The 19,279-nt window shown below is 46.4% G+C and overlaps 1 protein-coding gene across 1 annotated transcript; it reads right to left on the bottom strand.

Annotated features, from left to right (window-relative positions):
- Window positions 1-326: 326 nt before the first annotated feature.
- LOC121572647 (serine/threonine-protein kinase SIK2-like) lies at window positions 327-18,394 on the bottom strand. The gene is made up of 12 exons (XM_045209297.1): window positions 18,055-18,394; window positions 17,585-17,798; window positions 16,440-16,556; window positions 15,463-15,526; window positions 13,773-13,934; window positions 12,860-12,984; window positions 12,406-12,529; window positions 7,648-7,889; window positions 3,390-3,696; window positions 2,641-2,988; window positions 2,092-2,311; window positions 327-1,830 (listed from the first exon to the last, which is right to left on the bottom strand). The coding sequence occupies exons 2-12, from the start codon at window positions 17,720-17,722 to the stop codon at window positions 327-329; spliced, it is 3,351 nt and encodes a 1,116-aa protein (XP_045065232.1). The 5' UTR covers window positions 17,723-17,798; window positions 18,055-18,394.
- Window positions 18,395-19,279: the final 885 nt, after the last annotated feature.

The following is a 19,279-nucleotide window of genomic DNA, read 5'->3' as shown; positions in this document are numbered from 1 at the left end:
TAGTAGGAAAAGAGAAGTGCAATGTCTTATTTAAGATACTCTTTGAAGAGGTAGGGTTTCAGTTGTTTTGGGAAGATGGGCAGGGACTCTGCTGTCCTAGCTTTAGGGGGAAGCTGCTTCCACCATTAGACTCACAGTCCATCCTAAGTAGGTCCCACTGATGTCATCCTTCTTTGTAAATGTCCACAGTTGCCAGAGTATTGTGGCATTGAGTCATTAGGGACATATGTCTGAGGACCAGTTCCATTTCTCCAGTCTCTCTCCTAATGTTAGCCTTGAGACCGTTGCTGTCCAACAGCTGCTAGGCCTGTAGTCCTGGGTGTTTCCTACAGGCCGTACCCAGGCTCCATTCTCCCTACTAGGCATGGAGGCAGACGTGGCTGGCGTTGGAGCTGGGGCCGCCTGGAGGTCTGGGAGGGGGTATAGAGGAGGTGGTTGGCCCAGGGTCTTGACTGAGGCTGAGGCTGGGGGTCAGAGTGGGAATGCAGTAACTGAGGCTGAGACTGGGGGTCTGGGTGGTTGTGGGGATGGTGGTGCAGTAGCTGAGACTGGGGGTCTGGGTGGTTGTGGGGGTAGGATTGCAGCAGCTGAGACTGGGGGTCTGGGTGGTTGTGGGGGTTGGAGTGGGGGTGCAGTAGCTGAGACTGGGGGTCTGGGTGGGTGTGGTGGTGGGAGTGGGGTGGGGGGTGCAGTAGCTGAGACTGGGGGTCTGGGTGGTTGTGGGGGTGGGAGTGGGGGTGCAGTAGCTGAGACTGGGGGTCTGGGTGGTTGTGGGGGTGGGAGTGGGGGTGCAGTAGCTGAGACTGGGGGTCTGGGTGGTTGTGGGGGTGGGAGTGGGGGTGCAGTAGCTGAGACTGGGGGTCTGGGTGGTTGTGGGGGTGGGAGTGGGGGTGCAGTAGCTGCGACTGGGGGTCTGGGTGGTTGTAGGGGTGGGAGTGGGGGTGCAGTAGCTGAGACTGGGGGTCTGGGTGGTTGTGGGGGTGGGAGTGGGGGTGCAGTAGCTGCAACTGGGGGTCTGGGTGGTTGTAGGGGTGGGAGTGGGGGTGCAGTAGCTGCGACTGGGGGTCTGGGTGGTTGTATGGGTGGAGGTGGGGGTGCAGTAGCTGAGACTGGTGGTTCGGGTGGGGGTACTGGGGCTGAACAGGGAGGCGAGGAAGGTCAGAGAAGGGTGGGCTGTGGTTCTCAACCCGAGGAGAGCTGATATGGAGATGGGTCTCCAAGAGGTGGGCAGCCGACGCCACCATGGCTGAAGAAGAGAAGGAGGAAGAGGAGGAGGAAGGGGAGGAGGAAGGGGATAAGTCTAATGGTTGCTCCGAGCATAGAGATAGGTAGGACAGTGGGTGTGTCTTTTGGTGTAGCTGTGGGTGCAGTTGTGGCTGTGGATGTAGTTGTGGGTGTAGTTGTGGCTGTGGGTGTAGTTGTGAGTGTGGGTGTAGTTGTGGCTGTAGTTGTGGGTGTAGTTGTGAGTGTGGGTGTAGTTGTGGGTGTAGTTGTGAGTGTGGGTGTAGTTGTGAGTGTGGTTGTAGTTGTGGCTGTGGGTGTAGTTGTGGCTGTGGGTGTAGTTGTGGGTGTGGTTGTGAGTGTAGTCGTGGGTATGGGTGTAGTTGTGGTTGTGGGTGTGGCGAGTGGGTCTGTTGAAGGGAGTGTGTGAGGAAGTCATGTGACAGTGTGTGTGTGGAGAGCAGGCCAATGGGAGGACGAGGAGGAGCGGGAACGTTAGGAGGGACGGGAGGAGACAGGAAGAGGTGTGGTGACGGGGAGGAAGAGGTGGGGTGGCGGAGAGAAAGAGGTGTGGTCGGGCGGAATTGGTACAGTGGAATCTGGATCACTCTGGGGGAAGACACAGAGAAGAGTCAGTAGAGCAACAGGTGTCTAATATTTTCAAATACTCGGGCTGCGCTTCATTTAGTTTGCTCCAATACAATGGAACCAATGGAACCAATGGAACTGGTTGCAGGAGCAACGTCCAAGACAAATCAAGCAAATGCTTAAAAGCTTTTGACAAATGTATTTCACCCAAATCAAAATGGCTTGATAATAATTTGAGTCGCAATGATAACATCTGAAGAAACAAAAAGGTCTCTGCCTCACTTCTGCTGCTGGAAGCTGTCCTCTGACAGTGGTGTGGTGGGGACACAGTGGGACAGGCCTTGGCCCCCCCAGGCAGGGGGGCAGGGTGCAGGGCAGGGTGCAGGGCCAGAGGCAGGGCGGGACCACCCGGGCCGGACCCTGGGGCCCTTCATCTTGTTCAGTCCCAGCAGGCCCTTGGCGCTGGCATCCCTCCTCAACTGCTGGCGGAACACCCTCAGACCTGGAACAGAGGTCAAAGGTCATGACATCATAAACCTTTATGAAAGCCGCCACAAATAGATCTAGAACTAAATTGTTACTAACGGTTACAGAATTATGTTTATTTTAGAGAGCAGTTTGTGTGTTCAGACAGGTATCTTAATATCTTGTGGAGTTCCTCAAGGATCCATTCTAGGACCTTTGTTGTTTCTGATCTACATCAAAGATGATTAAAACTCAAGAGTTGTCTCCAATGTGTAAGACAATAGCCAATTACAGTATATGTAAGGTTTTCTTCTTTCCATCCATCATACTTGATCTGTGCTTTCATTTTGATGTGGTCGTCCATACCTTGTGTTAGAGCGCCGGTGTCCATGTCGGAGGATCGGTGGACCTCCTGGAAGCTGGGTACAGGGAGGCTGTCCTGCGGAGGGGGCTGCAGGGTGGACGACAGGGCCAGGGCCAGATGACCGGTAGTGACCAGTAACTGATAGGGGTCGTCAACAGTGCTGGGCAGGGTAGAGGACTGGGTCAGGGGGGACTCTGTTGGAATATAGGTCCCAGGGCCAACCACAGTAGTGACCAGTAACATATAGGGGTCCTCAATAGGGCTGGACAGGCTGGGACTGGCAGAGGACGAAGAGGAGGAAGAGGATAAACTATCTGAGGAAGCTTGGTCGGATGAGTTTACCACAATACCTGTAGATGAGGAGAGAGCAGGGAACAAGTAAAGTAGTTTAGCCCTGTAACTTTGACAATGTGAAAGTGGGCTATGTATAGTGGTGTGTATAGTGGTGTGTATAGTGGTGTGTATAGTGGTGTGTATAGTGGTGTGTATAGTGGTGTGTATAGTGGTGTGTATAGTGGTGTGTATAGTGGTGTGTATAGTGGTGTGTGTAGTGGTGTGTATAGTGGTGTGTATAGTGGTGTGTATAGTGGTGTGTATAGTGGTGTGTATAGTGGTGTGTATAGTGGTGTGTATAGTGGTGTGTATAGTGGGTGTGTTGTGTGTACTTCATGCAAATGTGTGTATCTAAATGAACATAGTGCAGATTTGTGTGAGTGTGTGTGCGTGTGCACATGTGTGTCTCAGTACTCACAAGGTGGGCTGCACTGCTGGAGGCTGGCAGAGACCTCAGCCAGAGTGTGTCTGAGGGAGGGGTCTAAGGAGAGGAGTGCTGCACCTCCCTCCTCTTGCAGCTCCTCTTCCTGTGGCTCCTCCCCCTGGTTTCCATGGTGATCCTTCTCACTGATGCAGGTCGGTAGCAGAGTGCCGGGGTCAGGATTGGGGGTCAGGCCCACCTGTTCGGTGCTCGGGGGCAGTCTGAGGGAGCGCAGCTCTTTCACCTTCTCCAGCATGAGACGGTAGATAGCAGAGAAGTGGTTGTAGCTGCTGCTCTGAAGAGACTGGAGCGAGGGAGAGAGCGAGAGAGAGAGAGAGAGAGAGAGAGAGAGAGAGTGAGAGAGAGAGGCAGAGAGGAGATTGACTCAAATGGCATATACATTCAAGAGGATAAACTTTTTCCCAAACACAAAGTGGCTAAACTCTGGTGCCCAAACACTAGACATGCCCTGGAGCTGTTGTCAGAGGACAGACTAGGGTCCCCCAACCACATCATAATTCACACGGGCACAAATGACCTGAGAGCCCAGCAGGAAAGGGTGGCCACAGCACTCAAGGGAGTGATTGAAAAAGCTTCTTCCACTTTCCCCAACGCACAATATGATGATTATTATTATTATTCATTTTTCTACCTTTATTTAACTAGGCAAGTCAGTTAAGAACTAATTCTTATTTACAATGACGGCCTACCAAAAGGCAAAAGGCCTCCTGCGGGGACGAGGGCTGCGATAAAAAAAAAATATATATATATATATATATATATAGGACCAAATACACATCACAACAAGAGAGACAACACAACACTACATAAAGAGAGACCTAAGACAACAACATAGCATGGCAGCAACACACGACAACACAGCAAGGTAGCAACCCAACATGAAAACAACATGGTAGCAACACAACATGGCAGCAGCACAACATGGTAGCAGAACAAAACGTGGTAGAAACATTATTGGGCACAGACAACAGCACAAAGGCAAGAAGGTAGAGACAACAATACATCACGCGAAGCAGCCACAACTGTCAGTAAGAGTGTCCATGATTTGAGTCTTTGAATGAAGAGATGGAGCTCAAACTGTCCAATTTGAGTGTTTTTTGCAGCTCGTTCCAGTCGCCAGCTGAAGCAAACTGAAAAGAGGAGTGACCCAGGGATGTGTGTGCTTTGGGGACCTTTAACAGAATGTGACTGGCAGAACGGGTGTTGTATGTGGAGGATGAGGGCTGGAGTAGGTATCTCAGATAGGGGGGAGTGAGGCCTAAGAGTTATCTCCACCCTGCTACCATGAAAAGACTTTCACCCTGCTACCATACAGAGGGTGAATGCAGCATAATGTCTACCTGGCCCACCACTCCACCCTGGACTTGAACAGCCTTTACCACCAGGTCCACCTCTACATGGCAGCAATCCCAACTTTTGCCAGGTCCCTGAAGGACGTCACCATCAACCGTAGCCCCAGCACCTCACACAGGAGCAACAGAGCAACGGACACCCCACCCAGACCAGCGAGACACCCTCCCAGACCTGCAAGACCCCCTCCTGAAGGACCTGCACCGAGAGAACCCACGCCAAGAGGACCTACACACAGACCACAGCATCACAAGCCACACCCCAACCAGCTAAGACCACCCCAAGCAAACCCTGGCTCACCCTATATAGGCCCCCCCCAGATCAGACCTATGCCCTTTCCACCAAACTACCAGGTGTAGAGGAGACGGACCCACTGGTTGCCCTCTAGGTTACAGAGAGCTGGTAGTCCCATCCACCAAACTAACAGGTGTAGAGGAGACGGACCCACTGGTTGCCCTCTAGGTTACAGAGAGCTGGTAGTCCCATCCACCAAACTAACAGGTGTAGAGGAGACGGACCCACTGGTTGCCCTCTAGGTTACAGAGAGCTGGTAGTCCCATCCACCAAACTACCAGGTGTAGAGGAGACGGATCCACTGGTTGCCCTCTAGGTTACAGAGAGCTGGTAGTCCCATCCACCAAACTACCAGGTGTAGAGGAGACGGACCCACTGGTTGCCCTCTAGGTTACAGAGAGCTGGTAGTCCCATCCACCAAACTAACAGGTGTAGAGGAGACGGATCCACTGGTTGCCCTCTAGGTTACAGAGAGCTGGTAGTCCCATCCACCAAACTACCAGGTGTAGAGGAGACGGATCCACTGGTTGCCCTCTAGGTTACAGAGAGCTGGTAGTCCCATCCACCAAACTAACAGGTGTAGAGGAGACGGATCCACTGGTTGCCCTCTAGGTTACAGAGAGCTGGTAGTCCCATCCACCAAACTACCAGGTGTGAAACAGGTAAGAGACTCAGGGGTATACTAATTTGGTATAGAGCAGACCTAACCCACTCTATTAAATTAGTCAAAACAGGAACATTTTACATCTGGCTAGAAATTAATAAGTAAATGATCTCAACAGAGACAAATGTCCTCCTGTGTGCTACCTATATCCCCCCAATAGAATCCCCATACTTTAACGATGACAGCTTCTCCATCCTAGAGGGGCAGATCAACCATTTCCAGGCCCAGGGACATGTACTAGTCTGTGGCGACCTAAATGCCAAAACTGGACAAGAACCTGACACCCTCAGCACACAGCGGGACAAACACCTACCTGGAGGTGACAGCATTCCCTCCCCCATACGCCCCCCTAGGTGCAACTACGACAACATAACCAACAAAAACGGGTCACAACTCCTGCAGCTCTGTCGCACGCTGGGTATGTACATAGTCAATGGTAGGCTTCGAATCTGAAGTCAAATGTCTACTGTTTGCTGATGATCTGGTGCTTCTGTCACCAACCAAGGAGGGCCTACAGCAGCACCTAGATCTTCTGCACAGATTCTGTCAGACCTGGGCCCTGACAGTAAATCTCAGTAAGACAAAAATAATGGTGTTCCAAAAAAGGTCCAGTTGCCAGGACCACGAATACAAATTCCCTCTAGACACCATTGCCCTAGAGCACACAAAAAACTATACATACCTCGGCCTAAACATCAGCACCACAGGTAAATTCCACAAAGCTGTGAACGATCTGAGAGACAAGGCAAGAAGAGCCTTCTATGCCATCAAAAGGAACATAAAATTCGACATACCAATTAGGATCTGGCAAAAAATACTTGAATCAGTTACAGAACCCATTGCCCTTTATGGTTGTGAGGTCTGGGGTCCGCTCACCAACCAAGAATTCACAAAATGGGACAAACACCAAATTGTGACTCTGCATGCAGAATTCTGCCAAAATATCCTCCGTGTACAACATAAAACACCAAATAATGCATGCAGAGCAGAATTAGGCAGATACCCGCAAATTATCAAAATCCAGAAAAGAGCCGTTAAATTCTACAACCACCTAAAAGGAAGCGATTGCCAAACCTTCCATAACAAAGCCATCACCTACAGAGAGATTAACCTGGAGAAGAGTCCCCTAAGTAAGCTGGTCCTGGGGCTCTGTTCACAAACACAAACAGACCCCACAGAGCCCCAGGACAACAACACAATTAGACCCAACCAAATCATGAGAAAACAAAAAGATAATTACTTGACACATTGAAAATAATTTACAAAAAAACAGAGCAAACTAGAATGCTATTTGGCCCTAAACAGAGAGTACACAGTGGCAGAATACCTAACCACTGTGACTGACCCAAACTTAAGGAAATCTTTGACTATGTACAGACTCAGTGAGCATAGTCTTGCTATTGAGAAAGGCCGCCGTAGGCAGACCTGGCTCTCAAGAGAAGACAGGCTATGTGCACACTGCCCACAAAATGAGGTGGAAACTGAGCTGCACTTCCTAACTTCCTGCCAAATGTATGACTATATTAGAGACATATTTCCCTCAGATTACACAGACCCACAAATAATTCGAAAAAAATCCAATTTTGATAAACTCCCATATCTGTTTGAATTGAATTGAATTGATAGAGAGAGAGAGAGAGAGAAAGAGAGAGAGAGAGAGAGAGAGACAGAGAGAGAGAGAGAGAGAGAGAGAGAGAGAGAGAGAGAGAGGAAGAGGAAGAGAGAGAGACAGAGAGAGACAGAGAGAGAGAGGAAGAGAGAGAGACAGAGAGAGAGAGAGAGAGAGAGAGAGAGAGAGAGAGAGAGAGAGAGAGAGAGCTACTGAAATGACATACAGTAAGCAATGTAGCTATATAGATATCGAATTACACATAGGACTCGCATTGGCCTAATCAAACCTGGTCTCTTAGTATTTCTCCCACTCACCTCAATGGTCCTCTGCCGGTCGATGCCCAGGGTCTGCATGAGGCCAAGGACCGGCTCGCTGTAATTCTCCCCCAGACAGGGCTCTGCTTCAGGGGCCAGGGCAGGGGTCTGCTGGGGCGTCTCTGGAGGGGCTGCCGTGACCGGGGGGTCCGCCTTCATCCAGCGGTGCTTCTTGATCCGGGCCACCGTGATGCGTTTGGCCGGGTCAATTACCAACATCCTCCGCACCAGGTTCTCACAGTCTGACGGTATGGAGGGAGATAAGGGACAAAATAAAAGAGGGTTTCAGAACCAGCTGATGTCACCGCTGTAGTTTGATTGGTTAGTGTTCTATGATCAAAGGAAAAGCCATTTTTTTCGTTGGTGGTGACTATAGCAGTGTTTGGTTGATTAATACAACATGGATTTATAACATCTATAATCATATCTAACTTTGTATGTGAATGTGTTCGAAATGGCACCCTATTATCAAGGGCTGGGAATTGCCAGGGACCTTACAATACAACATTATCACCATACTATATGTATGAGATTCCCATCATTCTATTTGTATTGCGATTGGATGTTCCAAACATATTGCTCACTATATGTCTGCTGCAGAGAGACAAGAGAGCATGAGAAAATGAGTTTTGATCGGTCATGGAAATAAAAGTGCTGAAAATAAGCTATTGGTGTCACGACTTCCGCCGAGGCTGCCTCCCCTCCTTGTTCGGGCAGGTTTCAGCGTTCATAGTCACCGGCTTATTAGCTACTGCCGATCCATTTATTATCACTCCATTTGTCTTGTCTTCAATCACACACCTGGTCCTTATCCCTCATTAGTCATTGTATAAGTGTTCCCTCTGCTTCCTTGTCTGTGTGGGTGATTGTTTATTGTGGAGGTTAGTGAAGCTCGGTGGAGTATTTCCTGTGTGCCTTGGAGTGTGTTTGACGCAGTTCTGCGTAAACCTGTATTTTGCGGATTAAAGCCTGTTATTCTGTGATTTACCCTCCTGCGCCTGACTCCTTCAACACCACCTCATCACAATTGGATGAATAATACCGGAGTTTTGGCGTAATTACATCCGACTAGCGCTAGCTAACGCTAGCAACAACAACAACAAAAATATATATATACAGAGCCTTCAGAAAGTATTCATACCTCTTGACTTATTCCACATTTAGTCATCTTACAGCCTGAATTCAAACTGGATTAAATATATATTTTTATCACCCATCTACACACAGTACCCCTTAATGGAAAAGTGAAAACATGTTTTTAGAAATTGTTGCACATTTGTTGAAAATGAAATACAGAAATTGAATTTACATAAGTATTCACACCACTGAGTCAATACTTTGTAGAAGCACCTTTGGCAGCAATTACAGCTGTGAGTCTTTCTGGGTAAGTCTCTAAGAGCTTTCCACACATGAATTGTGCAACATTTGCCCATTATGCTTTTCAAAATTCTTCAAGCTCTGTCAAATTGGTTGTTGATCATTGCTAGACAAACATTTTCAGGTCTTGCCATAGCTTTTATGTAGATTTAAGTCAAAACTGTAACTTGGCCACTGAGGAACATTCACTGTCTTCTTGGTAAGTAACTCCAGTGTCGATTTGGCCTTGTGTTTTAGGTTATTGTCCTGCTGAAAGGTGAATTCGTCTCCCTGTGTCTGGTGGAAAGCAGACTGAACCAGGTTTTCCTCTAGGATTTTGCCTGTGCTTAGCCTCATTGCATTTATTTTTTATCCTGAAAAACTCCCCAGTCCTTAACAATTACAAGCATACCCATTACATGATGCAGCCACCACTATGCTTGAAAATATGGAGAGTTGTACTAAGTAATGTGTTGGATTGGATTTGCCCCAAACATAACACTTTGTATGCAGCACAAAAAGTTAATTGCTTTGCCACATTTCTTGCAGTATTATTTTAGTGCCTTGTTGCAAACAGGATGCATGTTTTGGAATATGTTTATTCTGTACAGGCTTCCTTCTTTTCACTCTGTCAATTAGGTTAGTATTGTGGAGTAACTACAATGTTGTTTTGATCCATCCTCAGTTTTCTCCTATCACAGCCATTAAACTCTAACTGTTTTAAAGTCACCATTGGCCTCATGGTGAAATCCCTGAACGGTTTCCTTCCTCTCCGGCAACTGAGTTAGAAAGGACGCCTGTATCTTTGTAGTGACTGGGTGTATTGATACACCATCCAAAGTGTAATTAGTAACTTCACCATGCTCAAAGGGATATTCAATGTCTGTTGTCAATAGCTGCCCTTCTTTGCGAGGCATTGGAAAACCTCCATGGTCTATGTGGTTGAGTCTGAAATTCAGTGCTCGACTGAGGGACCTTACAGATCATTGTATGTGTGTGGTACAGAGATGATGTAGTCATTCAAAAATCATGTTAAACAATATTATTGCACACAGAGTTAGTCCATGCAACTTATGTGACTTGTTAAGCACATTTTTACTCCTGAACTTATTTAGGCTTGCCATAACAAAGGGGTTGAAAACGTATTGACTCAAGACCGTGCTTCTACATCTGCATTGCTTGCTGTTTGGGGTTTTAGGCTGGGTTTCTGTATAGCACTTTGTTACATCTGCTGATGTAAAAAGGGCTTTGTAAATAACATTTGATTAATTGAAGCTTTTCATTTAATTTCAATTCCACTTTACATTATGGGGTATTGTGTGTAGGCCAGTGACAGAAACAAGCAATTTAATCTATTTTAAAGTCAGGCTGTAACACAACAAAATGTGGAAGTCAAGGGGTGTGAATACTTTCTGAAGGCACTGTATACAGTTGAAGTCGGAAGTTTACATACACCTTAGCCAACAACATTTAAACTCAGTTTTTCACAATTCCTGACATTTAATCCTAGTAAAAAATCCCTGTCTTAGGTCAGTTAGGATCACCACTTTACTTTAAGAATGTGAAATATCAGAATAATAGTAGAGAGAATGATTTATTTCAGCTTTTATTTCTTTCATCACATTCCCAGTGGGTCAGAAGTTTACATACACTCAATTAGTATTTGGTAGCATTGCCTTTAAATTGTTTAACTTGGGTCAAACGTTTCGGGTAGCCTTCCACAAGCTTCCCACAATAAGTTGGGTGAATTTTGGCCCATTCCTCCTGACAGAGCTGGTGTAACTGAGTCAGGTTTGTAGGCCTCCTTGCTCGAACACGCTTTTTCAGTTCTGCCCACACATTTTCTATAGGATTGAGGTCAGGGCTTTGTGATGGCCATTCCAATACCTTGACTTTGTTGTCCTTAAGCCATTTTGCCACAACTTTGGAAGTATGCTTGGGGTCACTGTCCATTTTGAAGACCAATTTGTGACCAAGCTTTAACTTCCTGACTGATGGCTTGAGATGTTGCTTCAATAATCCACATAATGTTCCTTCCTCATGATGCCATCTATTTTGTGAAGTGCACCAGTCCTTCCTGCAGCAAAGCACCCCCACAGCATGATGCTGCCACTCCCGTGCTTCACGGTTGGAATGGTATTCTTCGGCTTGCAAGCGACCCCCTTTTTCCTCCAAACATAACAATGGTCATTATGGCCAAACAGTTCTATTTTTGCTTCATCAGACCAGAGGACATTTCTCCAAAAAGTACGATCTTTGTCCCCATGTGCAGTTGCAAACCATAGTTTGGCTTTTTTATGGCGGTTTTGGAGCAGTGGCTTCTTCCTTGCTGAGTGGCCTTTCAGGTTATGTCGATATAGGACTCGTTTTACTGTGGATATAGATACTTTTGTACCTGTTTCCTCCAGCATCTTCACACGGTCCTTTGCTGTTGTTCTGGGATTGATTTGCACTTTTCGCACCAAAGTATGTTCATCTCCAGGAGACAGAACGCATCTCCTTCCTGAGCAGTATGACGGGTGTTGTGGTCCCATGGTGTTTATACTTGCGTACTATTGTTTTTACAGATGAACGTGGTACCTTCAGGCATTTGGATATTACTCCCAAGGATGAACCAGACTTGTGGAGGTATACCATTTTTTTTCTGAGGTCTTGGCTGATTTATTTTGATTTTCCCATGATGTCAAGCAAAGAGGCACTGAGTTTGAAGGTAGGCCTTGAAATACATCAACAGGTATACCTCCAATTGACCAAATTATGTCAATTAGCCTATCAGAAGCTTTTAAAGCCATGACATCATTTTCTGGAATTTTCCAAGCTGTTTAAAGTCACAGTCAACTTAGTGTATTTAAACTTCTGACCCACTGGAATTGTGATACAGTGAATTATAAGTGAAATAATCTGTCTGTAAACAATAGTTGGAAAAATTACTTGTGTCATGCACAAAGTAGATGTCCTAACCGACTTGCCAAAACTATAGTTTGTTAAAAAGAAATTTGTGGAGTGGTTGAAAAACTAGTTTTAATGACTCCAACCTAAGTGTATGTAAACTTCAGACTTCAACTGTATATATATATATATATATATATATTGTTTTTATCGATACTTGGTGTCAAAGTATCGATATAATATCTTCCAAAATAATATTGGGATATGTAACTGTATCGATTTTTGCCCCCATCAATAATCGTATCTATATACCGCACTAACTTACTGCACTACTGCAGAGTAGCAATAATCGTATCTATATACTGCACTAACTTACCGCACTAACTTACTGCACTAACTTACTGCACTAACTTACTGCACTACTGCAGAGTAGAGCACTAAATAGGGAATAGGGTGTCGTTTCAGACTTGTCCTGTGAATATCTGTCATGTGACCACTCCTGCAGGACCGTACCTTGGGACATGTAGAAGGGGATTCTAAAGCGTCCCTCCCGGACCCTCTGTCTGAGTGCGGGGAGGGAGGGGCCATCAAAGGGCAGGACGCCACACACCAACACGTACAGCACCACCCCCAGACTCTGAACACCAGAGGGGAGAGAGATGAGCACCACAGTCCTGCTACTTCCTACTACTATTAGTACTACTGTCACTACCAGGGATTTGATTGGAAAAAAGGGACAATTTCTGCAAAAAATAGGATAGGATAAAGATGTAGAATTCCTGATGAATCATCTCTGCACCGCCATAACCACCTATAGGGTTATTACAGTACAAGAGGGAATCTGAGATCTGAAAACGTACAACCTTCATCTGCACTTTCCTTCCCATGACATTCCAATGGGTTATAGAGGAATAACCAACCCAAAGCAAGAGAATAGGAGCGAAACCATCCCTTCCTGGTCCCTTACCCAGATGTCTAGAGGTGGCCCCTCGTACTCAATCCCCTCAAACACCTCTGGAGCGGCGTAGGGCGGGGACCCACACCAGGTGGACAGAAATTCTCCTTCACTGAAGAAGTTCCCAAAACCAAAGTCTACAGGGAGGGAGAGGAAAAAGTATATTCATATTAGAGGATACTATCCCTAAAGCCAGGGCTGTTCAACTCCGGTCCTGGAGGGCCAAAACACTTCTGGTTTTCATCCTCTTCTGATCAGGGACTGGTTCAGACCTGGGACACCAGGTGACTGCAATTAACTACCAGGTAGAAACAAATAATGGATATGTTTTGGCCCTCCAGGACCGGAGTTGAATAGCCCTGCCTAAAGCCCTCGCGAATCCTCTGAAACGTTCTCATTCATATCATAGGACACATATGCACATGACAAGGGACACCATAGCAACCATACTGTAAGTGAATATTTTTTGTAATTTCTTAAACCACCACCTTTAATAGAATCTAATAAATATAATAGTGCATTCGGGAAGTATTCAGACCCCTTGACTTTTTCCACATTTTGTTACATTACAGCCTTATTCTAAAATTGATTCAATTAATTTTTTCCCTCATCAATATACACACAATACCCCATAATGACAAAGTGAAAACTGTTTTTTAGAAATCTTTGCAAATGTATTACTAATAAAAAACAGAAATACTTATTTACATTTTGGATTGATGAGGGGAAAAAACTATTTAATCAATTTTAGAATAAGGCTGTAATGTAACAAAATGTGGAAAAAGTCAAGGGGTCTGAATACTTTCCGAATACACTGTAGCTTAATTACTAACTAAAACAATTATATTTGACCAGTTTTTTTAAACATCCATCTTTCTGTGAATCAAGGTTGATTGATTTCCAAGCCTCTCCTTTCTGCCTGTACCTGCTACTTTGATGTCCATGTTGGAGTCCAGCAGAAGGTTCTCAGCCTTCAGGTCTCTGTGGACGATGTGGTTGCTGTGGCAGTAGTCCACCGCTGACAGGATCTGCCAGAACTTCCTGCGAGCCTCGCTCTCACACAGCCGCCCCGACGATGACAAGTAGTCTACAGAAAGAAAGTGGGATGTAGGGAGAGGAGGGCATAGAGGGTGGGATGTAGGGAGAGGTGGGGATAGAGGGTGGGATGTAGGGAGAGGTTGGGATAGAGGGTGGGATGTAGGGAGAGGTGGGGATAGAGGGTGGGATGTAGGGAGAGGAGGGGATAGAGGGTGGGATGTAGGGAGAGGTGGGGATAGAGGGTGGGATGTAGGGAGAGGTGGGGATAGAGGGTGGGATGTAGGGAGAGGTGGGGATAGAGGGTGGGATGTAGGGAGAGGTGGGGATAGAGGGTGGGATGTAGTGAGAGGTGGGGATAGAGGGTGGGATGTAGGGAGAGGTGGGGATAGAGGGTGGGATGTAGGGAGAGGTGGGGATAGAGGGTGGGATGTAGGGAGAGGTTGGGATAGAGGGTGGGATGTAGGGAGAGGTGGGGATAGAGGGTGGGATGTAGGGAGAGGTGGGGATAGAGGGTGGGATGTAGGGAGAGGTGGGGATAGAGGGTGGGATGTAGGGAGAGGTTGGGATAGAGGGTGGGATGTAGGGAGAGGAGGGGATAGAGGGTGGGATGTAGGGAGAGGTGGGCATAGAGGGTGGGATGTAGGGAGAGGAGGGGATAGAGGGTGGGATGTAGTGAGAGGTGGGGATAGAGGGTGGGATGTAGGGAGAGGTGGGGATAGAGGGTGGGATGTAGGGAGAGGTGGGGATAGAGGGTGGGATGTAGGGAGAGGTGGGGATAGAGGGTGGGATGTAGGGAGAGGTTGGGATAGAGGGTGGGATGTAGTGAGAGGTGGGGATAGAGGGTGGGATGTAGGGAGAGGTGGGGATAGAGGGTGGGATGTAGGGAGAGGTGGGGATAGAGGGTGGGATGTAGGGAGAGGTGGGGATAGAGGGTGGGATGTAGGGAGAGGTGGGGATAGAGGGTGGGATGTAGGGAGAGGTGGGGATAGAGGGTGGGATGTAGGGAGAGGAGGGGATAGAGGGTGGGATGTAGGGAGAGGTGGGGATAGAGGGTGGGATGTAGGGAGAGGTGGGGATAGAGGGTGGGATGTAGGGAGAGGTGGGGATAGAGGGTGGGATGTAGGGAGAGGAGGGGATAGAGGGTGGGATGTAGGGAGAGGTGGGGATAGAGGGTGGGATGTAGGGAGAGGTGGGGATAGAGGGTGGGATGTAGGGAGAGGTGGGGATAGAGGGTGGGATGTAGGGAGAGGTGGGGATAGAGGGTGGGATGTAGGGAGAGGTGGGGATAGAGGGTGGGATGTAGGGAGAGGTGGGGATAGAGGGTGGGATGTAGGGAGAGGTGGGGATAGAGGGTGGGATGTAGGGAGAGGTGGGGATAGAGGGTGGGATGTAGGGAGAGGAGGGGATAGAGGGTGAATAATGAGGAATGTAATTGATTGGTTGGTTCAGATTGTTTGATTGAACCATTGTAAATAATGAGTGATCAAGTACACATGTGCACATACACACACACACACTGTTCTAAGAGATTGCACCAAGCAAGATGGAAACCTCTAGAGCGATACCCTCCCACTTACCAAACATCTCTCCGTTCCTGGCATACTCCATCACCATGTACAACATGTCCTTAGTTTCCATGACCTGCAAGACACAAGAGAGGCACACTCACTGATAAATAAATACATCTTAAAATATAAATGTCCTATGTCACTATTACATGTAAGGCTGTGGAACAGTGTGCCCGAAGTGGCACATCTTGGAATCCTTAAAAACCATTACAAAAACGAAGTAAAAGATTCTCGGACTCACTGAGTTGTTTTAAGAAATATTTGCTTTGAGACCATATTGGAAGTAGGGGAGGGTTCACGGGGTCTTCATTTTCCATTCTAAAAACCCCATGTGACTCATAGAGCTGGGGTTGGCTGGGCTGAGGGCTGGGAAACACACACACTTAACCCCTATTACAAGATAAACAACCTGACCTTTCAAAATCCTCCTCGTACTGAGAATGAGAGAGGGGGCAGAGAGAGAGAGAGAGAGAGAGAGAGAGAGAGAGAGAGAGAGAGAGAGAGAGAGAGAGAGAGAGAGAGAGAGAGAGAGAGAGAGAGAGAGAGAGAGAGAGAGAGAGAGAGAGAGAGAGAGAGAGAGAGAGAGAGAGAGAGAGAGAGAGAGAGAGAGAGAGAGAGAGAGAGAGAGAGAGAGAGAGAGAGAGAGAGAGAGAGAGAGAGAGAGAGAGAGAGAGAGAGAGAGAGAGAGAGAGAGAGAGAGAGAGAGAGAGAGAGAGAGAGCGTAGTTCCACATCTCTATACCTTACCTGATAGAGCTTGACAATGTGAGGATGATTGAGGAGCTACCCAATAGAGCTTGATAATGTGATGATGGTTGAGGAGCGACCTCATACAGCTTGATAAAGTGAGGATGGTTGAGGAGCTACCCAATAAAGCTTGATAATGTGAGGATGGTTGAGGAGCGACCTCATAAAGCTTGATAAAGTGAGGATGGTTGAGGAGCTACCCAATAGAGCTTGATAATGTGAGGATGGTTGAGGAGCTACCTGATAGAGCTTGATAATGTGAGGATGGTTAAGGAGCTTCATCACCTCGACCTCTCTGTAAATCTTCTTCAGGTCAGAGGGCTCCAGTCTTTTCTTATCAATGATTTTAATGGCCACCTGTGTGTGAAGAAAGCAGAGTTAATTTCAAAATGGTACCCAAACCCTATATAATGCACTACTTTTGACCAAAGCCCTGGACCCTGGTCAAAAGTAGTGCACTTTGACTATACAGGGAATAGGGTGCCATTTCAGACTCAACCAAGGTCCCATTCCAGCCTGGTCACATAGACTAGACGTAACATAGTAAACATAAATCCGGGACACTCAAATTAGTATGATATGATACTTCGGGATGTTGGCAATGAGGCCCTTTATCCACTTCCCCTGAGTCAGATGAACTCGTGGATTCCATTTGTATGTATCTGTGTCCAGTATGAAGTAAGTTAGAGTTATTTTTGCGAGCCAATGCCAACTAGTGTTAGCACAATGACTGGAAGTCTATGGGTATTTGCTGATAGGGGATACCCATAGACTTCCAGTCATTGTGCTAACAGCAATTAGCAATTGCGCTAGCGCTAGTTAGCTGCTTCCTTCAAACTGGATGCAGAGACATAAAAATGGTATCCACGAGTTCATCTCACTATTGGGAAGTAGATAAAGGGCCTCATTGCCAAAATCCCGAAGTATCCCTTAAACACCATAACCTAACTCCTAGCCTTAACCCTAACATTAGCCACCTAGCTAACGTTAGCTACAACAAATTGGGATTCATAACATATCATACATTTAGAAAATTCGTAACATATTGTATGTTTTGCAAATGTATGTAACATATCATACGAATTGTAATTCCTAACATATCATACGACATTGATGATGGCATCCACAAATTAATACATTCCATACGAAACGTAACATATCATGCTAAATGTAGTGTCTCGGAATTACGTACAGAATAATACGAAATCCTCTGAGACCATGTTTCTCATTCTGTCACTTGTTTGCTAAGCAGCAGCTGGCTGTAAATCCTAACAGTATGAAATCACTCTATGTTAACAAACTGTATAACGTTGGAGTTGAATATTGGAGATTGATGGTGTAGGGAAGAAATGTTTAATATGCATTATGCTTGCGTAATTAAGCACCTGGGTTTTTGTGACTTTGTGACAAGCCAGTTTAACCACGGCGAAGTTTCCCTTCCCCAGCGTCCTGATGATCTCGTAGAAACCGACCTGAACCGGCCCCCCAGGGCACGGAGGAGAGCCATCTGATAAAACCACCATTGTGCAGAGGCACCCCAGTGACCGGATAAATCTATTGTCCACTTCCCAGGATTAGGCTACCGTTATTAGGTCACTCCTGTAAACAAAATTGAAAAAACATATTTGGCTGCATATATATAGGCTGCATATAACAGGAAATAAAAAATATACAATTGTGATATTAAATCTAGTAGGCCTAGGTTATAAATCACCTTTCAAAAAGTGTAATTCTATTTAACTATTTAGGAGATTAAAGACTATAGCCTGCGTAACAGCGTAAGAGTATAGCCATTAGCCAACAAGTGTCATTGAAATAAAAAAAGACCATAGGTTATTATTCATTTGTAATTTACCTTCACAGAAAACCTACAGTTCAATACATCCACCTGTGTTGTTGGAATCCTCCACCGTTCTAGAACAATGAGCGCACCCAGGCTACTTTCCTAAGAAGTGCGCACAGACGATTTGTTCCTCATATTTTGATAACGGGGGATCAGTCTGGTATGCAATAATTCACACAACCTCTGTAACTCAAACTCGGCTGGAAATCTTCTCCTGCCATAATAAACTAAAACACACTTCAATAACGTCACGCTTGCGTCAGAGTTGCTGAGCAACTGTCCCGCGTGCTTCTCGTGGAGCGGGAAAGGTGTATTGGAGCTGGACACGGTGACGTCCAAGTGGTCTCCACGAGGTTTGCACAATGAATAGGCTGTGGCAGCCGCTCACGGTACAATAACGCTAAACAGTAACATTGGGCAGCAACGTCTCTCTATTGAATTAGACCATACACGTTTCTACTAGACTAGAGGCTCACTAGTCTCCTCCCTGTAAGCAGTTTAACGGACAGGCATCAAGTCAAGTGGGTCATGATGACCAACGTGGTGATGACTCATGAGCCAACGCTAACATTGTTCAACTCAATTTGCGACACTCAGCAGCATGATATTTTGTTGGATTCTAGCCTACATTTTGTTGTTATGTTAATGTTGCATTGACATTGTATGATACAATATACTTTATTGCCCATTTGCATTGGAATTCTACTGTATATATATAACACAAAGAAAGTACACAAATCCAATACACTATAATTCAACATAATATAATGCAATGCAATACAAAGTGAACACAGACATTCACACAGTACCCTGTGACATGCATAGCCTACTGTCCGGACAGATAATGTAAATTGTGTCCTTTGTCCCACTATTCAATAGGATGATGGGCGTAAGGATGAAGCTTGCCCTGCTTCTGTTGTTACTGAACCCCGGGACCTTGTAGCCTTGTAGTAGTTGTGTTACTGAACCCCAGGACCTTGTAGCCTTGTAGTCGTTTTATTACTGAACCCCGGGACCTTGTAGCCTTGTAGTCGTTTTATTACTGAACCCCGGGACCTTGTAGCCTTGTAGTCGTTTTGTTGTTACTGAACCCCGGGACCTTGTAGCCTTGTAGTCGTTTTGTTACTGAACCCCGGGACCTTGTAGCCTTGTAGTCGTTTTGTTACTGAACCCCGGGACCTTGTAGCCTTGTAGTCGTTTTGTTACTGAACCCCGGGACCTTGTAGCCTTGTAGTCG

The sequence above is a fragment of the Coregonus clupeaformis genome, chromosome 30 (assembly GCF_020615455.1).
Source record: "Coregonus clupeaformis isolate EN_2021a chromosome 30, ASM2061545v1, whole genome shotgun sequence".
NCBI classification, from domain to species: domain Eukaryota; kingdom Metazoa; phylum Chordata; class Actinopteri; order Salmoniformes; family Salmonidae; genus Coregonus; species Coregonus clupeaformis.
This window is presented reverse-complemented; position numbering and strand designations above follow the sequence as displayed.

Coding starts and splice junctions, on each gene's coding strand:
- LOC121572647 (XM_045209297.1), bottom strand. CDS start 17,722: ATGGTGGTTTTATCAGATGGCTCTCCTCCGTGCCCTGGGGGGCCGGTT. Junction 16,557..17,584: donor ACAAAGTCACAAAAACCCAG/GTGCTTAATTAC, acceptor CTTCACACACAG/GTGGCCATTAAAATCATTGA. Junction 3,697..7,647: donor ACCGGCAGAGGACCATTGAG/GTGAGTGGGAGA, acceptor CCCTCGCTCCAG/TCTCTTCAGAGCAGCAGCTA.